General features: G+C 40.4%; 1 protein-coding gene across 2 annotated transcripts in view; it reads right to left on the reverse strand.

Moving 5' to 3' along the window:
* Positions 1-5,077: 5,077 nt before the first annotated feature.
* MAOB (monoamine oxidase B) overlaps positions 5,078-15,844 on the reverse strand; it is a 118,126-nt gene continuing 107,359 nt past the window's right edge. The window contains exons 12-15 of one of the 2 annotated variants that reach the window (XM_032756759.2): positions 13,686-13,783; positions 7,788-7,899; positions 7,135-7,197; positions 5,078-6,086 (exon numbers count right to left, since the gene is read on the reverse strand). In XM_032756759.2, the coding sequence (XP_032612650.1) occupies positions 5,934-6,086; positions 7,135-7,197; positions 7,788-7,899; positions 13,686-13,783 (426 nt within the window). In that variant the 3' untranslated portion in view covers positions 5,078-5,933. The remainder of the gene's footprint in view (positions 6,087-7,134; positions 7,198-7,787; positions 7,900-13,685; positions 13,784-15,844) is intronic. The other variant, XM_032756760.2, reaches the window with a different exon arrangement.

Genomic DNA, 15,844 nt, shown 5'->3' on the forward strand with positions numbered 1-15,844 from the left:
TCCTTCTTAGTTTGAGGCCAAGGCTAAGAAGGAAGTAAAGGGATCCTAACATATTGGCCAGGAGACAAGATCCTAAAGGGTATGCAATGACAGAGGACTGGTAACTGGGGACAAGCAGAGTTAACGTTTGAAAGGAAGCAGATAGGAGGGCAGGTGAATGTTGGCAGAGAAAAGATGTCTCTGTTAGGTACACTCTGTTTCCATAGGAAAACTAGGGGCAGTGAGGAAGTAGAGGAGATCAGCTCCACTGTGGTTCATTCAAATCTCACAAATCTCATTATGTCCCGGAGCATTGGTCATTGGTATTGAGATGCCTCAGTAGGTCACATGGCACAGCAGCCACTCAGATTTGGGCTTCATTCTCCCATTCCTTGTGACTTAGGCTGCTCTCTCCTTGTATCAACTTCATCTTCACCACTGTCATAGAAAGACTTTTAGCCAGGCCAACTCATGGACCACTGGCCACCTATTGAGTGCTTTGACTCAGGAATCAATCCTAGTCCAATCAGTTGTGGCCAGTTAGTAGGATCAAAAAACCAGGTGACGTTTCTGCAAAGATTCATTTCTGACCACCTTTTAAAAAGGGAACCACAGGCATGGCAAGCACTCAGTGTTTCATAGACATCTTTCTGGCATGAGACCTTACCGATAGATGGGATTTATCCCACTTGTGCAGCCTTGAAGATCCCAAATTGAGATGTTCTCTTTATAACTAAAATATCCATGAGACTGTCACATAAACAGGTTGTTTTTCTAAGATTCAACATGCCTTTCCCTTGGACAAAGAAAAAAATTTTTAAAAAATAAATAAATGAAATATTGTGCTTCTTTCAATAGAATTCTTTTAAGTTGTGTTTTGGTTCCTATACATTACACCTCTTAGGCACCACTGTATCCTCTCAGCCCATCTTTTTACTCTAGCCATAGATGCGGCAACCAGATGTGCAAACTGACATCAGCACCTTCCCCAGTGGCTATTCCAATTCATGGGCAAGCCTGGAAGTTCAAGGGAGTTAACATTCCAGGGAACACTTTAACTATTCTAGGGTACATTGTGCAAGACTCCTCAAAGGGTCCCCAGAAGGACTGAGCCCTTGTATCCCACAGCAGTGACCAGCTCAATAATACATCCTCGGATTGGCTCTCCCACCTTCCTTGTTTCACAGTTCTGCTCCCTGGGATCACTTTCCAGAGTGAATGGTTCTCCATAAAAGCCCTTGTTTGAGGCTCTACTTGTGGGGGGTACCCAGTTCAAGACAACCATGCCTTCCAATCAAGATAGTCTTTCTTTAATCAAGTAGTTCCTATGATCCAGGAAACATGTATCACTCTTTAACTTGTTAAATTGATGCTTAACTTTTATTTTAATTTAATTTAATTTAATTTAATTTAATTTAATTTTTTTTGAGACAGAGTTTAGCTCTGTTGCCCAGACTGGAGTGCAGTGGCATGATCTCAGCTAACTGCAACCTCTACCTCCCAGGTTCAAGCAATTCTGTTGCCTCAACTTCCAAAGTAGCTGGGACTACAGACATGCACCACCACACCTGATAAGGGTTTCGTCCTGGGTTTTATCCTGACCTCAAGTGATCTTCGCCTCCAAAGGTGTAGTTACATCTTGGTGGAGAAAACTCAGAACTTAGCCCTTGGTTATGACCTTCACAGAGAAGGTCTGTGAAGACACTCACCACCTACCACCCTGCTATACTCAATTCCTCATGTATTTAAGTATAAGGGGTCTTTCCAAAGTCCCCCAGTCATTTTGTTATGCACTCACAGTTGAGAATCATAGCTTTAGATCCATCAGTCTACCCAGGAAGGAAACTGTATCCAACCAGTTAATGCTATCTCAACTAAAATATAGTAAAGAAGACAACTGACACTTTCAAAATGAGTATGACAAAAAATTTAAGTTGGCGCTCTGCAAAACAGCATAGGGGCATTCTGTTTGCTGAGTAAGAATAACAGGATTGTCAATTCAGAATCAAAATAAAAATTACAAGAATCCATTCATTTATTATTTTTTAGACATTATGATGGCTTAGGCACCACAGGAGGTACAGAAGATGAAAAGATGAATAGAAAACTGTCTCTGCTCTCAAGAATAGATGATAATAATACCAGTGTATTGAACTGGATGTAAATAAATCACTTTATTTTTTGTTCTTCCACTGTTCATTTAAACCTGCTCAGTGAGGGAAGTTTCTCCGTTTCTTGTATTTGAAAACCCTGGCAGGTCTATGACTCTATCATCAATTGCTCTTAAATAACAGACAATCCTATGACTTCCTTAAGCCACAAACCACCGTCTCAATTCAGTAATTTTGATGTCCAATACTGTGGAATAATCAAGTCTCTGAACTTGATTTAAAGCTCAGTCTTCTCCCCTCTTCCAGTTAAGACCAGTTTCAGGGGCAGCTGTGCCATCTTGCAAGGGGCATGTGGTAAGCTTTTCCTTTCCTTCTGTACTCCTTCCTTCCTTAGCTTGCCAACCATGGATTCCGGGACTTTATGGGTTGAGTGTGGAAGGGAATGAGGGAAAGTGGTTTACTGAACACTCCTACTTGACTGGTCCTCTTATAAGAAAGTTTTAAATGATCCAAGCCTGGCTGTTATGAGAACTAACTCTTTCTTGTGAGGACACTTTTGGGTGTTTTTTTTCAAAGACTCTCCCTCTGGCTCTAACCTTGACTGCCACAAAACAGGCAGTGCCTCTCCTTTGGGTAGCCAATTTTAATCCCTACTTAGCTTCTGTTTTCTGGTAGTCGCTGTGGCAGCCCCTAACTCTGGTCAAAACTATCTCAGCAAACTATCGCAAGGACAAAAAACCAAACACCCCATGTTCTCACTCATAGGTGGGAATTGAATAATTAGAACTCATGGACACAGGAAGGGGAACATCACACACCGGGGCCTGTTGTGGGGTGGGGGGAGGAGGGAGGGATAGCATTAGGAGATATACCTAATGTAAATTATGAGTTAATGGGTGCAGCACACCAACATGGCACATGTATATATATGTAACAAACCTGCACGTTGTGCACATGTACCCTAGAACTTAAAGTATAATAAATATATATATATACTATCTCGAGCAGAATCGAGGGCTTTGATTCTTCAGAGGTATGTGAAGCTCTCAAAGGGGGTTTCTTGATGCTTCTCTCACTAGACTTGGAATGAGAAGGCAGCCCCCCCATCCCTCCCTTTTGTGCTGTGCTGGACTCAGAGAATGGCAGCTCTCTCTCTAAAGAGATCTCTTTACAAATCTGCCCCTTTGAAAACCCTCTCCACTCCTTTTATATTCTCAAAATTGGTGAGGGGTTACAACAGAAAAAAAAATGTTTTTTATATCTTTCCTTTGAAGTTTTCTATTTTTGTCTATCTCAGGACTCACCTTGGTAGCTGATATTTAATGTAACTTGGCACCTCAGTCAAATCATGTAACTTAACATGACACAATTGCAATATCATGTGGTCAGCACATAACAAGAGGTCAATGTATATGACATTGGGAAAACAAAGAAAAGGGGCACCTCACTCAGCTGGAGAATGAGTGATCCAGGACATTTTTAGAGAAGGCGATTCCTTTTTTTTTTCTTTTTTTTTTGAGACAAAGTCTCACTCTGTCACCCAGGCTGGAGTGTGATCTTGGTTCACTACAACCCCTGCCTCCCAGGTTCAATCAATTTCCTGCCTCAGCCTCCCCAGTAGCTGGGACTACAGGCATGCACCACCATGCCCGGCTAATTTTTGCATTTTTTATAGAGATGGGATTTCACCATGTTGCCTAGGCTGGTCTCCTGATCTCAAGCGATCTGCCTGCCTCAGCCTCACAAAGTGCTGGGATTATAGGTGTGAGCCACTGTGGCCAGCCCTTGACTCTTTCTTAGCAGATGCATTAGAGTTAGCAATGAGATCAACTTTTAGGGAGACTTTTTTGGAGAAGATGCTCAAGAAAACACACCATGCCATGTACATTTTTAGAGAGAATAAAAAAAATGGTTACAAAGAAAATCTTGGTGGGTTTCCCATTTAGTCTCTGCTATGGATTGAATGTATCCCCCAAAGTTCATGTGTTGGAACTTTGATCCCCAGTGCAGTGGTGTTGGAAGGTGAGACCTAATGATGAAAGATGTTTGAGTCATGAAGGCACTGCTTTCATAAGTGGGTTAATACTATTATCATGGCAGTGGATTTGTTATCACAGGAGTGGATTCCTTATAAAAGAATGAGTTTAGCCCGCTCTTGCACTCTCTCACCCATGTGATGCCTTCTGCCACACAGCAAAAAGGCCCTCACAAGATGCCAGTTCCTTGATCTTGGACTTCCCAGCCTCCACAATCATGAGTCAATAAATTTCTGTTCACTATAAATTACTCTGTCTGTGATATTTTGTTATAACAACACAAAATAGAGTAAGACAGTCCTTAAATTTTCCATAAACTCATACATATTCATGCCACTGTAAAATCAGAAACTCTATACTATTATTAATTAATTTTGGGAGATTTCTTCAATTTCACTTATGCTAAGAATAAGCTTCATTTTTTAAACAACAGTATAAAAATGGCCATTTATGGATTTAAAAGACATCCTGATGAAAACTGACGGTGGGAGTCGAGAGGTATGAGTCCTTTGAAATGATGATGCTGTTTAAAAAATAGTCCAAATAGAATTTAATGGACTGTGAAACTGCAGTTTCAAATTAATGAGTGTACCTAGTAAAAAGCTTTGCACCAAGAAGGAATATGAAATGTCAACTGAAATATTATAATTAGCTTAATAGTTTAAGCATCTTGCTTATTAATATGTCATTTATTTTGACAGGTATTTTTTGGGGTAGTGAAGGCAAGGAACTGTATTTTTTAGTATTCTTACCATATCATTATAAATCATTTTCAACATGCTCACACATATGCCACCCATGATGGATCACGCAATCAAATGCATGCATCATCCAGGCTTCAAGGAAATTTTGACTAAATGCTTTCAAGTCACAATTATATACCTAATACTGGATCTTGATTTGATGTGTCCAAAACTTGAAAGTCGTTACCAAAAAAGAAAGGACAGCAGATATGGTCAATCAACTTTTATTTTTAATTACCCAAGTGTGTACTGTCCTTTGTATGAAGATACAATGGAGGATACAAAAGGAAGAAGAGATAAAATTTCTACCATCAAAAAAGTTAAAATCAGCTGGAGACACACCGCACAAAACAGTAAGACTTAAGGCTATATACTGAGTAGCATTTGAGAAGTGTAAGACAACTTAGCACAGAGTAAACCCACACAAAGGGACACCATCAGTGACTACGACAGGGAGTGAAGGAGGATAATTGGGGAATACATCCAAGGAGGTGGGAAAAGTGTTGGATTTGTGTTCTAGTCCCCCAGATACCAGTGGCTTATTGTGGCTCTTAGGTAATTAAGTTCCACCCCTGTGGGCTTCAGTTTGCTCAATTCTAAAACAGAAGGGGAGGACTAAATGGTCTTTAATGTCTTTCAGCTGTAACAATACGGTATTCTAAGGATGAATGCAAAGAACTTGGGAAGGTGAGGCTATTACAGGTAAGAGGAGGAACAAGCACAAAGCCACAGTGGTAGGAAAAAATTCATTGCTTGTGCATGGGCAAGGTGTGTTGTGGGGTAGCAAGAACCTTAAACAAGCCAATTTAACTATTCTAAAGATTCTGAGGGCAATGAACTTGGAAACTGGTGAAACAGAACGCTAAGCCAGGTAAGGGACACTAAACAGGGGGCACAATGGAGAAAGAGATACCATGCATTTTACAGTCAGAGTTGGATTTATCTTCACGCTCCCCGCCTCACTCCACATTATTTGTCTTCATGGAACTTTACTGCAACTCTTTCCCCAAACCCATACCCCAAATACAGTAAGAAGAGAGTGTGATTACAGACACCCTCTCTCTTTACACTCGCACAAGCAGCCCCCTTTTGTGGGCCAGGAAGCCAAGAGCCATTGCTGAAAAGATGGTGGTCAATCCAATCAGCCTGAGCAGGCCTGGCACAGAGGGCAAATGTCTCTCCAAGAAGGTCATGGTGATGGGCTGTGCAGGGACATCCTGGGTTCAGAAAACATTGGGTATTAGTACAGGGCTTGTGCACTTTATTCCAGAAAGTCTGTACTTTCTCCAGCTCTCTGAACATGACCCATTCTTGCCAACCTCTAGACCCGTAAACACGATGTTCCCTCTGCTTATACTGTTTACCCTGTCTTCCTCACTGGACCCTTCACTTCCTCAGGGAGGCTTTCTTTCCTGAGCCTCCAGCCTAGGATGACATTCTCCTTTTGCATTTTTTCTCAGCATGTCTTCTTCACCGTTCTGTACTTTTTGGTTATCATCTGCATTCTCCACCAGATGTTGAGCTCCACAAAAATGCTGCTGTGCCTTTGCCACAATGGCTGATGCAGAACACGTGTGCCATAAATACTAGTTGGTAAATGAATCAATGTTCTCCACAGCCCACAATCCCATCCCTGGCAGAAGCACTAAGAGAATGACTGTGGAGTGGCAGGCCTATTCTCTTTGACTTCACACTTAAAAGGATAGAGCAATAATTCTGACCTTTGTGACTTTGTCCTCTAAAGTGTGTTTTCACTCTAACCTCTATGCATCCCTCCTTCCAGCCAGGAAAACTTCCTAGGATTTTATTACAAAAATGATCAGTATATTAAAAATAAAATTTTAATCTAAATATTCTCCATTTCATTCCATCTGTTTGACCCTGGACAGGAGATGCTAACACACTTTCCTTTCTTTTCCTACCTCTTGTGGAGAATCACCAGGCTAGATATTTATTTGACAGGCATTTATTGAGTTATTATTTTTAGAAGTCTCTGAGAAACGACTCCCTCCTCATCAAAAAATATTTTTTCCTAATAATCTGTAATGAATGTGGCAACTACAAATTTATCAAAGTTCGTCTAAATCTCTCACCTCTACCCTAACCCATGATACTTATTTAAACATTCATGTTTAAATCACTTAGGTGAATCACTTAGGTGAATCACTTAGGAAAAGGTATGTGAATATATACAAGTGTGCTCTTCTTGCAAATAATGGGTTTAGAGAAAAGATATCTAATTTCATGAAATAAAACATAGCCTACCACAGACTCTGGTTCTGACTGCCAGATTTCATCCTCTGGAATCTTCCCCATGGCATGCAGGATCTGAAATGAAAGAACACGTTGGCAAATAGCAAAAGTGACACCATCTTTCTTCTAATCTGCTCCCTAAAGGACTAAGTAACTGTCTCTTGAGATATCCATCAAAAACACCAAGGTAAAGGCCAGAACACTCCATTCAACCTTTAAGAGGTGCCAAAAGGTATTTTTCCTGTGGTATAAGAGGTTCCAATCATTAGGCTTACCATAAATTTTAATAGTTATGAACACACCTCAAATAGGGATGACATCAGAGGAACTGTCAGAAAATCTTTCCTGTGAAATGAATTGAATTTTGAGTCCTAATAGAAGCATGTTTGGTTCTAGAATATCAGACCTAGGTTATCTTTCAAGTATAGTCAGGTTGATCATTTGCCCCATGGGCTCTTTTTACTTTGGGTGACATGTTAGGTATTTTCATTATTACTTTGGGCTAAGGTGTTCACTTCACCTGAGACAATAGTTAAAATAATATTTTATGGGTCTTAAGATGGGGCTTACTGGAGAGTTGGTCTCCAGGCTCTCAGATGTCGTTGACCTACATGTCAGGACCATGAGTTGTCTCCTTCCCCATAATCTATGACCCCAGACCCTACCTCTCGGGCTGCTCTCTCCCCGGCCTCTACAGCCCCCTCCATGTAGCCGCTCCAGTGTGTGGCAGTCTCGGTGCCTGCAAAGTAAATCCTGTCCACTGGCTGGCGTAGAACCCTTGGAACAAAAGCAAAGAGGCAAAAGTGGTCAGTCTCAGAGAGTCAGAGAAAAGTTTTCCCATAAAGACCAATGCTGGTCAGCTTCCTCAGATTCTAAACAATCAAGAAGGACATTGGCAATTTTGGAATAATGTTTATGTGGTTCCTCCAGCTCTTGCATGATCCTTGTCACAAACAAAATAGAATAAAAGCCAAAGTTCACTGTTGCACCAAGAGTTGCAGGTGAAGGAGCTGACATTAATGGATGTAAATTATGTATTTGCTTCATCAACATGAAGTGAGGGACTGTATAAGCCCAGTCACATGGCTCCCTTTATGGCTCACTGGCTCTGTGGCAAGGTGATACATGCCCCCAATTCCCCACTGGTTATTCCACTAGTGAACTTGGCAAATCACTTACTCTCACTGTGCTCTGGCTTCCTTGCCTCTTAAAGGGAATGGTCCACTGATTTCTAAGACCCTTTCCATCAGTAACATTTAACAAATCTGAGAGTCTGACTACAGCTCCATAACTCCTATTCCTTGAACACTTGCCTGTACTGGTGAGGTCGGTACTATTATTATCACCATTTTGCAGATGAGAATATGGAGGTAGACTGTGGTGGACATTGTGATGAACCACGCAGGCACCATTCAAGAATGAAAGACTTATCCCCAGCTGCTGGGAGTGCTGCCAGAAGAGGGCCTACTGATGTCAGCCCTCTTTGGAGATTGCCTCTGCTAAAAAAAACTATGTCACCTACTAGGTCATGCCTCCTTCCAATAGCAGTTGCATCCAGTGACTGATCACCACGGGCTGTAAATACCTAATTCCCAAGCTCCAACTTGAGACCTCCCACTCTAAAGGGCCATTCTAGTTCTGGAACTTCCTCTGGGGTCAGCTGAGGCCTTCACTGGAACTGCACTGCAGGCCACGTTCTCCCTATGCCCACTCCTGCTTCCTTCTTCCTTCCACAGGTGCCAATCCAAAGGGCATGCCTTAATATATATCCTGTCTGCTAATCGTTGTTTCAGGGTCTGCTTCCTGGAACCTAAACAGCAACAAAGACAAAGTAATTTGCTCTCGGTCACAGCTGGTAAGTGGCAGAGTTGGTATTTGAACACAGGCAATCTGACTCTGGAACCTACAGTTTAACCACTTAGTTATACTTCCTCTCTCTACTGCATTATTTCTTCAATCTTTTAAAGAACTCTGTGGCATAGCTACTATTATCATTATCTCATTTTACACATGAGGAGACTGAGGCTTGGAGAAATGTTCAGTGATATGCCAAGAGCCACACTCCTAGAAAATTGCAAAGCCAGGATTTGAACCATGTCTAACAGATGTCAAAGTCTCTATTTTTACCTTCTATTCTTTGCCTGGTGTATCATCACCCTATAATATTTAATAGTTAGTAGACTGTCCACATGCTATACAAGGGACTGAAATGTCACAGCACTTGGCCTGTAAGAGAGGCAGTTCATTGTTGCTCTGACAAAAATATCATAAGGAAAGCACCGTCAACATGCCATTATTCATCCTGTCTCAGGGTTCTCTTATATCTGATAAGCGATGTCAAGAACTAACATCCATGCTCCATCTTAGTCAACACTGTACACCACTGGGCCTTTTATTAGAAAACCAAATGAGCTGGCTTGTATTGGTGGGTTTTCTTTCACCTGCTCTGATTGCAGTCATCAAAGAAAGGAGAAGAAAATACAAGGAGAGATATTATATAGAATACAGATGGTCTCCAACGTTTAACTGTTAACTTTATGATGGTGTTAAAGCAATACACATTCAGTAGAAACCATACTTCAAGTACCCATACAAACATTCTGTCTTTCACTTTCAATACTGTATTTAAAACTTGACATGAAATATTCAACCCTCTATTATAAAATACGCTTTCTGTTAGATGATTATGCCCAACTGTAGGCTAATATAAGTGTTCTGAGTACGTTTAAGGTAGCTAAGCTAAACTATGATATTCGGTACATTAGGTGTATTAAGCGCATTTTCCACTTATAATATTTTCAATTTATGGTGGGTTTATTGGGATATAACCCCATCATATTTTGGGGAACATCTGTATTAGTATATTGATGACAACATATGAAATATATAGAGAGCCTAAGGGTACTCAGGAAGGAACACTTCCTACAAGAGAAGGTGGATTGACTTTCCCCATGTTGATTAAACAATGCCGTTTTTCACTGCATGTTTACTTTTTTTTTCAATGGAGAAAACTAATCCCAGTTGGAGACCTCTAGGAGGCCTGGCTAGACCCCAAGAATGAAATATTAGAAGAAAGAACAAAGGCTTAGAGAACTAATCATACTATCAATCAGAATATGTGAAAGCCAAGAATTAATTTTAAACAAAGAGATAAGTTTCCCTCCACTTGTCATTTGGAAATTATGTTCCTTTAGGGGAAGAAAAGAGTCCAACAACCAGGTAAGAAAAATACCTGCCCCTTCTTTTGCAGGTGCGTGAACAGACAGTATATATTTACAAAAGATATAGGACATCATAAAGGAGAATTCCACATATATTTCTTGTGGCTTATGAGTTTTTCTGCATAATCACGACAATCATTTTTTTCACCCTACCCAGAAGAAACATTTCTTAAGAAATGTATATTTAGTTCTTTACCAAGTTGTACTGGTAATTCTGTCTTCTCTCTTCCTTCAGAACATGTACTGTGAACTTCCAGGGCTCTGGATATACAACTCATTGCAATATCTTAAATGCCATGGCCCTGAAGGGTCAAGGGAAGTCGTCTGGGCAGGTAGTCTCTGTTCAAGCTGGGAATTATGTTAAGCTATGCTGTGCCTTAGTTTCTACCCTACAAATTGAAGGTAGTTATAGGAAGCCTGACATATACCCCTGGGAAGGAATAAAGATAAAAGTAGGCATTACTGTATCACCATCAATGCCAGATACGATGGGATTTATCTTGCTTCTCTCACATGCTCAGGATCAGGCCAGTTCAGGTAAGTGTCTTCTTTGTTCCCCAAACCAAAAGGTATTTTCCTGACACTCTTTATGAAATTGAGCATAAAACCCACCACTCTGTGGTCAGAAATCCAATCATATCACACTTCTGATTTAAAACAAAGCCAAAAACAAAAGGAATGCAGTGATAGCTGTTCTCTGTTGAAATATCAAGTTTTGTATTCCTGAATGTGTCATACAGGGCAAAGTGTTCTTCTTCTCCCTTTGGTCTGATTCTCCATTCTGTCCTTAATATCACCCATAGCCCATCTGATATAATATTTTGATATTTGTCCCTGCCCAAATCTCATGTAGAATTGTAATTCCCAATGCTTGAGGTGGGGCCTGGTGGGAGGTGTTTGGATCATGGGGGCGGATCCCTCATGGCTTGGTGCCTTCTTCATGATAGTGAGCTCTCACAAGATCTGTTCACGTAAGAGTGTATGACACCTCTCCCCACCACACTTGCTTGTTCCTGCTTTCGCCATGTGACTTGCCTGTTCTCACTTTGCCCTCTGCCATGATTGTGAGCTCCCTGAGGCTTCACCAGAAACTGAGCAGATGCCAGCACCATGCTTGTATAGCCTGCAGAACTGTGAGCCAATTAAATCTTTTTTCTTTATAAGTTCCCCAGACTCAGGTATTTATTTTAAGCAATGCAAGAATGGCCTAATCCACCATCCATGCAAAGTTCTTCCCCAGACCTTCCAGAAACCTGTGGGATCCTAGCGTTTTCCTCATACCATTCCGTCTGCACAGACTGCATCCCCAATAGCCTTTCTCTGCCTCCTACAACCCTCAGGTGGTATGTGCATTATGAAGCCTTCCCAGATTTCTCTAAGTAAGGCTAGCCTGTGCCTCTATATGTCCCAGTGGTATCTCTATGCCCCTGTATTAGAGCATTCACCTCAGTGGTAACATTCTGAGTGGTGATACAGTAGTGCCCTCGTTTATCCTTATTCCCTCCCAGGGACATATGTCAGTACTTCAGAGTCAATTTTTGATGTCATGTCCTCTCCCCATCCCCACCCTAGCCCTCAACACTGTCAGCTCCTTCTCAGCAGGGAGGCTGTCCTTGGTATTGAAGTTTTCAGCACAGTGCTTGGCAAATGGTTGGCATTTAGCCAGTAAACGCAGAATGAAACAAATACCATTGACATATTCTACACTGAGTGATACGGTTTGGCTCTGTGTCCCCACTCAAATCTCATATTGTAGCTCCCATAATTCTCACGTGTTGTGGGAGGGACCCGGTGGGAGATGAGTGAATCATGGGCGGGGGGTCTTTCCTGTGCTGCTCTCGTGATAATGAATGGATCTCACAAGATCTGATGGTTTCAAAAATGGGAGTTTCTTTGCACAAGCTCTCTCTTTGCCTGCTGCCATCGATGTAAGATGTGACTTGCTCCTCCTTGCCTTTCGCCATGATTGTGAAGCCTCCACAGCCATGTGGAACTGTAAGTCCAATAAACCTCTTTCTTTTGTAAGTTGCCCAGTCGCAGGTATGTCTTTATCAGCAGTGTGAAAGACTAATACAGTCAGCATATCTAAAAATTAACTTAATGACCCTAGCTTATCAGGTGCTGCCCCTTGGCCCCAGAGTGTTCTCTTGGATAATATTTTGCCATCTTTAAGCAGGTAAAGAAAGTGCTAACCAAAGTTATTACATATCTTCTGATAAGCAGGTTTTACTCCTTATTTGACCAGTTTTCATGGACAGATTGATTAGCCATTTCCACTTACCCCTCTATTTGCTGTATACTTTCAACAGTCTTTGACTCACTAGTCTACATTTCTCATTCTGTTTAGATTAAGCTTTTGGCATTAAATTATTGCTTGGTTTAGTAATACTATAATAGTCATAAAAATCACTGCTATATTATTAGTTCATTTATTGTCATCAAATAAATTAACTAAACAACAACATACTTGGATGTATAATGCTGTGAATGCTAAAAGCCATTAAACTGTGCACCCTTTTGAATAGGTGAATTGTATGGTATGTGAATTATGTCTCAATAAGGATGTTAAAAAATAACTCATACTTCCAAGCATCTAAGGATTAGGATCAAAAAATTTAAAAAAATCTCACACTTTCTTGAACATACTGATTATTGCTCACTTTGCATCATTTCGTGCTTTCCCATCCACTTGCTAAGAAAGTGAGGTTCAGAAAGGAGAAGTGACCTGTTTGGCATGACAAAGTTTGTCATTGGTAGAATCAGAGCTGGGACCCAAGTGTCTTCATTCCCAGTCTAGAACTCATTTTGTTTTTATAATTTTGTCCCCGTGTTGGCAGTTGTACAGTGGCATCTGAGGAAGTTTTACTGAGTCCTAACTCAGTATAAGGACACTCCTTCTGACACTGTGGGTGAACCCTTGGACTACCTAAAATGCTACTCTTTTTTGATTTTTAGTTTTTATGGGTACAGAGTAGGTGTATATATCTATGGGTACATGATGTGTTTTGATACAGGCATGCAATGCGTAATAGTCACATCATGAAGAATGGGGTAAAATGCTATTTTTATGCTGAAACCTTCTATGGTTATATTGATTGGAATTGCTCTTCCAGAGAAAAGCAGCACCATTGTGTATGTATAATTATAATGATTTCATTCATAAGATACACGATTTCATTCATAAGATACACGAACTCATTCATAAGATACAAAGGAAATTGGGTTTTTTTTTTTTTTTTTTGTATTTATAAGAAACAAGGGAGAAGAGCTACCTGAACCTATTTAGGGTTTGGATTCAGGTGCAGGGGATTTCAGTCACAGCTTAGCAGGCTTTTACTCTACCTTCCATATTGAGTCAGGATCCCAGGGGGGAAGTAAGTTGTGTAGCAGCCCCCGGAGTACTGCTCCTCACACCAGTTCTTTTCTTCGTAATGCACTGGCTGCAAGACAGAGCAACAAAAACTTGAAGGAGACTCAGAGAAAGCTATTTAGCCTAGAATAAATCGAACAGTTTAGTAGGCTTTGTATTGTCAAACCAATGTATTTCGGAAATAGAGTTGCATTATCCTGATGTTTTTAAAGATATGTCTTTGGGCAGGTAAATGTCCTTGGTAATAAGCTTCTAAGAAATTCAGATCTTAGAATGTTTTTTTAATTTGGTTTCTTTGTATCTTAAGTACTGTTCATAAATTGCGATAGTCTAATTCCATTTTTACCTTGGTTTTACCTATTAAAAAGTTTTAGTGCCTGATGGTTTCAAGAAAAGTTTTTAAAAGGATTTATGTTTACTGGAGTGGCTGGATAGGAAAAAAGGCAGAAAAATATGTCTGTTGAGGAAAAAAGATTATCAGGTTCCTGTTTTGGTGGAGGTGAGCTTTCTTGAGGGAAGCTGAACAAACTTATGTTTTTGTGGCAGACAAGCACTTCTGTTGATGGTGGTATTTGTAAACAACTATTGGTCTGAAAAATATGTTTTTTGCCATGAACAGGCAAAACTGGCAGAGATTTTGTAAAGCTCAAATGCTTTTTTAAAGTAACCAAACAGAAGCTTTATCATTAAGCATTACTTCGAAAAGATAAAATCAACGTAGCAAGTTTTAAGAAAACAATGTTTGTTTTAAAGAGAGATTTTGAAAAACATTTTGTTTAAAAGAATTGCAATCACACAGCTGACTTTGGACAGTCATTTGTAAGGCATCCTATTTACAAAGTATGATTATGAAGTTCTGCCTGATGGGTTAAGTGGCTCCAGGTCTTCTGTGGTATCACCACGCTACACGCCCCAGAACCTGACGGCTACATCCACCTCCTAAGCAAGCTTCTCTGGCTGTCTCCAGCCAATCAGAAGAAAGGTTGGACTTTATCTTTCAACGTGTCTTGTTCCCAGGAATTTCTTCCTTCCGCAAAATAGACACCAAAGCAAAAATAAAACAAGTGGCCCTCTCTATGCCAAGAGCAAACAAGGACAGGACCAACTTATTTTTATCACCAGGAATTAATCATGCACACCCTTCTTAGGAAAAGAGACTTTCTCAAATGAAAAATGATCAGCCTTTTTTAAAATATGAGGACAAATGCTTTCCTCTTCAACTGAAGTTCCCCAAACAACCATCTCACGAGTTGTTGCAGGAACTTCAATTAACAAACTGCTTTAGCCTGGGAGTGCCTCAGAATGTAACTTCACAAAGCTTGAATATCTACCAGGGTGAAATATCTTGAATGGCTTTTTTTTTTTAATCAACTCCACACTCTTTATTCTCCAGACCTCTAGCACTGAATGGCATTTTTTTTTATTATACTTTAAGTTTTAGGGTACATGTGCACAATGCGCAGGTTAGTTACATATGTATACATGTGCCATGTTGGTGTGCTGCACGCAGTAACTCGTCATTTAACATTAGGTATATCTCCAAATGCTATCCCTCCCCCCTCCCCCCATCCCACGACAGTCCCCGGTGTGTGATGTTCCCCTTCCTGTGTCCATGTGTTCTCATTGTTCGATTCCCACCTATGAGTGAGAACATGCAGTGTTTGTTTTTTTGTCCTTGCGATAGTTTGCTCAGAATGATGGTTTCCAGCTTCATCCATGTCCCTACAAAGGACATGAACTCATCATTTTTTATGACTGCATAGTATTCCATGGTGTATATGTGCCACATTTTCTTAATCCAGTCTATCATTGTTGGACATTTGGGTTGGTTCCAAGTCTTTGCTATTGTGAATAGTGCCACAATAAACATACATGTGCATGTGTCTTTTACACTGTTGGTGGGACTGTAAACTAGTTCAACCACTGTGGAAGTCAGTGTGGCGATTCCTCAGGGATCTAGAACTAGAAATACCATTTGACCCAGCAATCCCATTACTGGGTATATACCCAAAGGATTATAAATCATGCTGAATGGCATTTTTAAACAGAAAAACTAATAATTTTTTTTTTTTAATCTGCCAACCTGAGCCCAAGAGTCTTCATTTGTTTTTGTTTTTTTTAAAATTTTTTT

Source organism: Hylobates moloch, unplaced genomic scaffold (assembly GCF_009828535.3).
Source record: "Hylobates moloch isolate HMO894 unplaced genomic scaffold, HMol_V3 SCAFFOLD_7, whole genome shotgun sequence".
Taxonomy (NCBI): Eukaryota; Metazoa; Chordata; class Mammalia; order Primates; family Hylobatidae; genus Hylobates; species Hylobates moloch.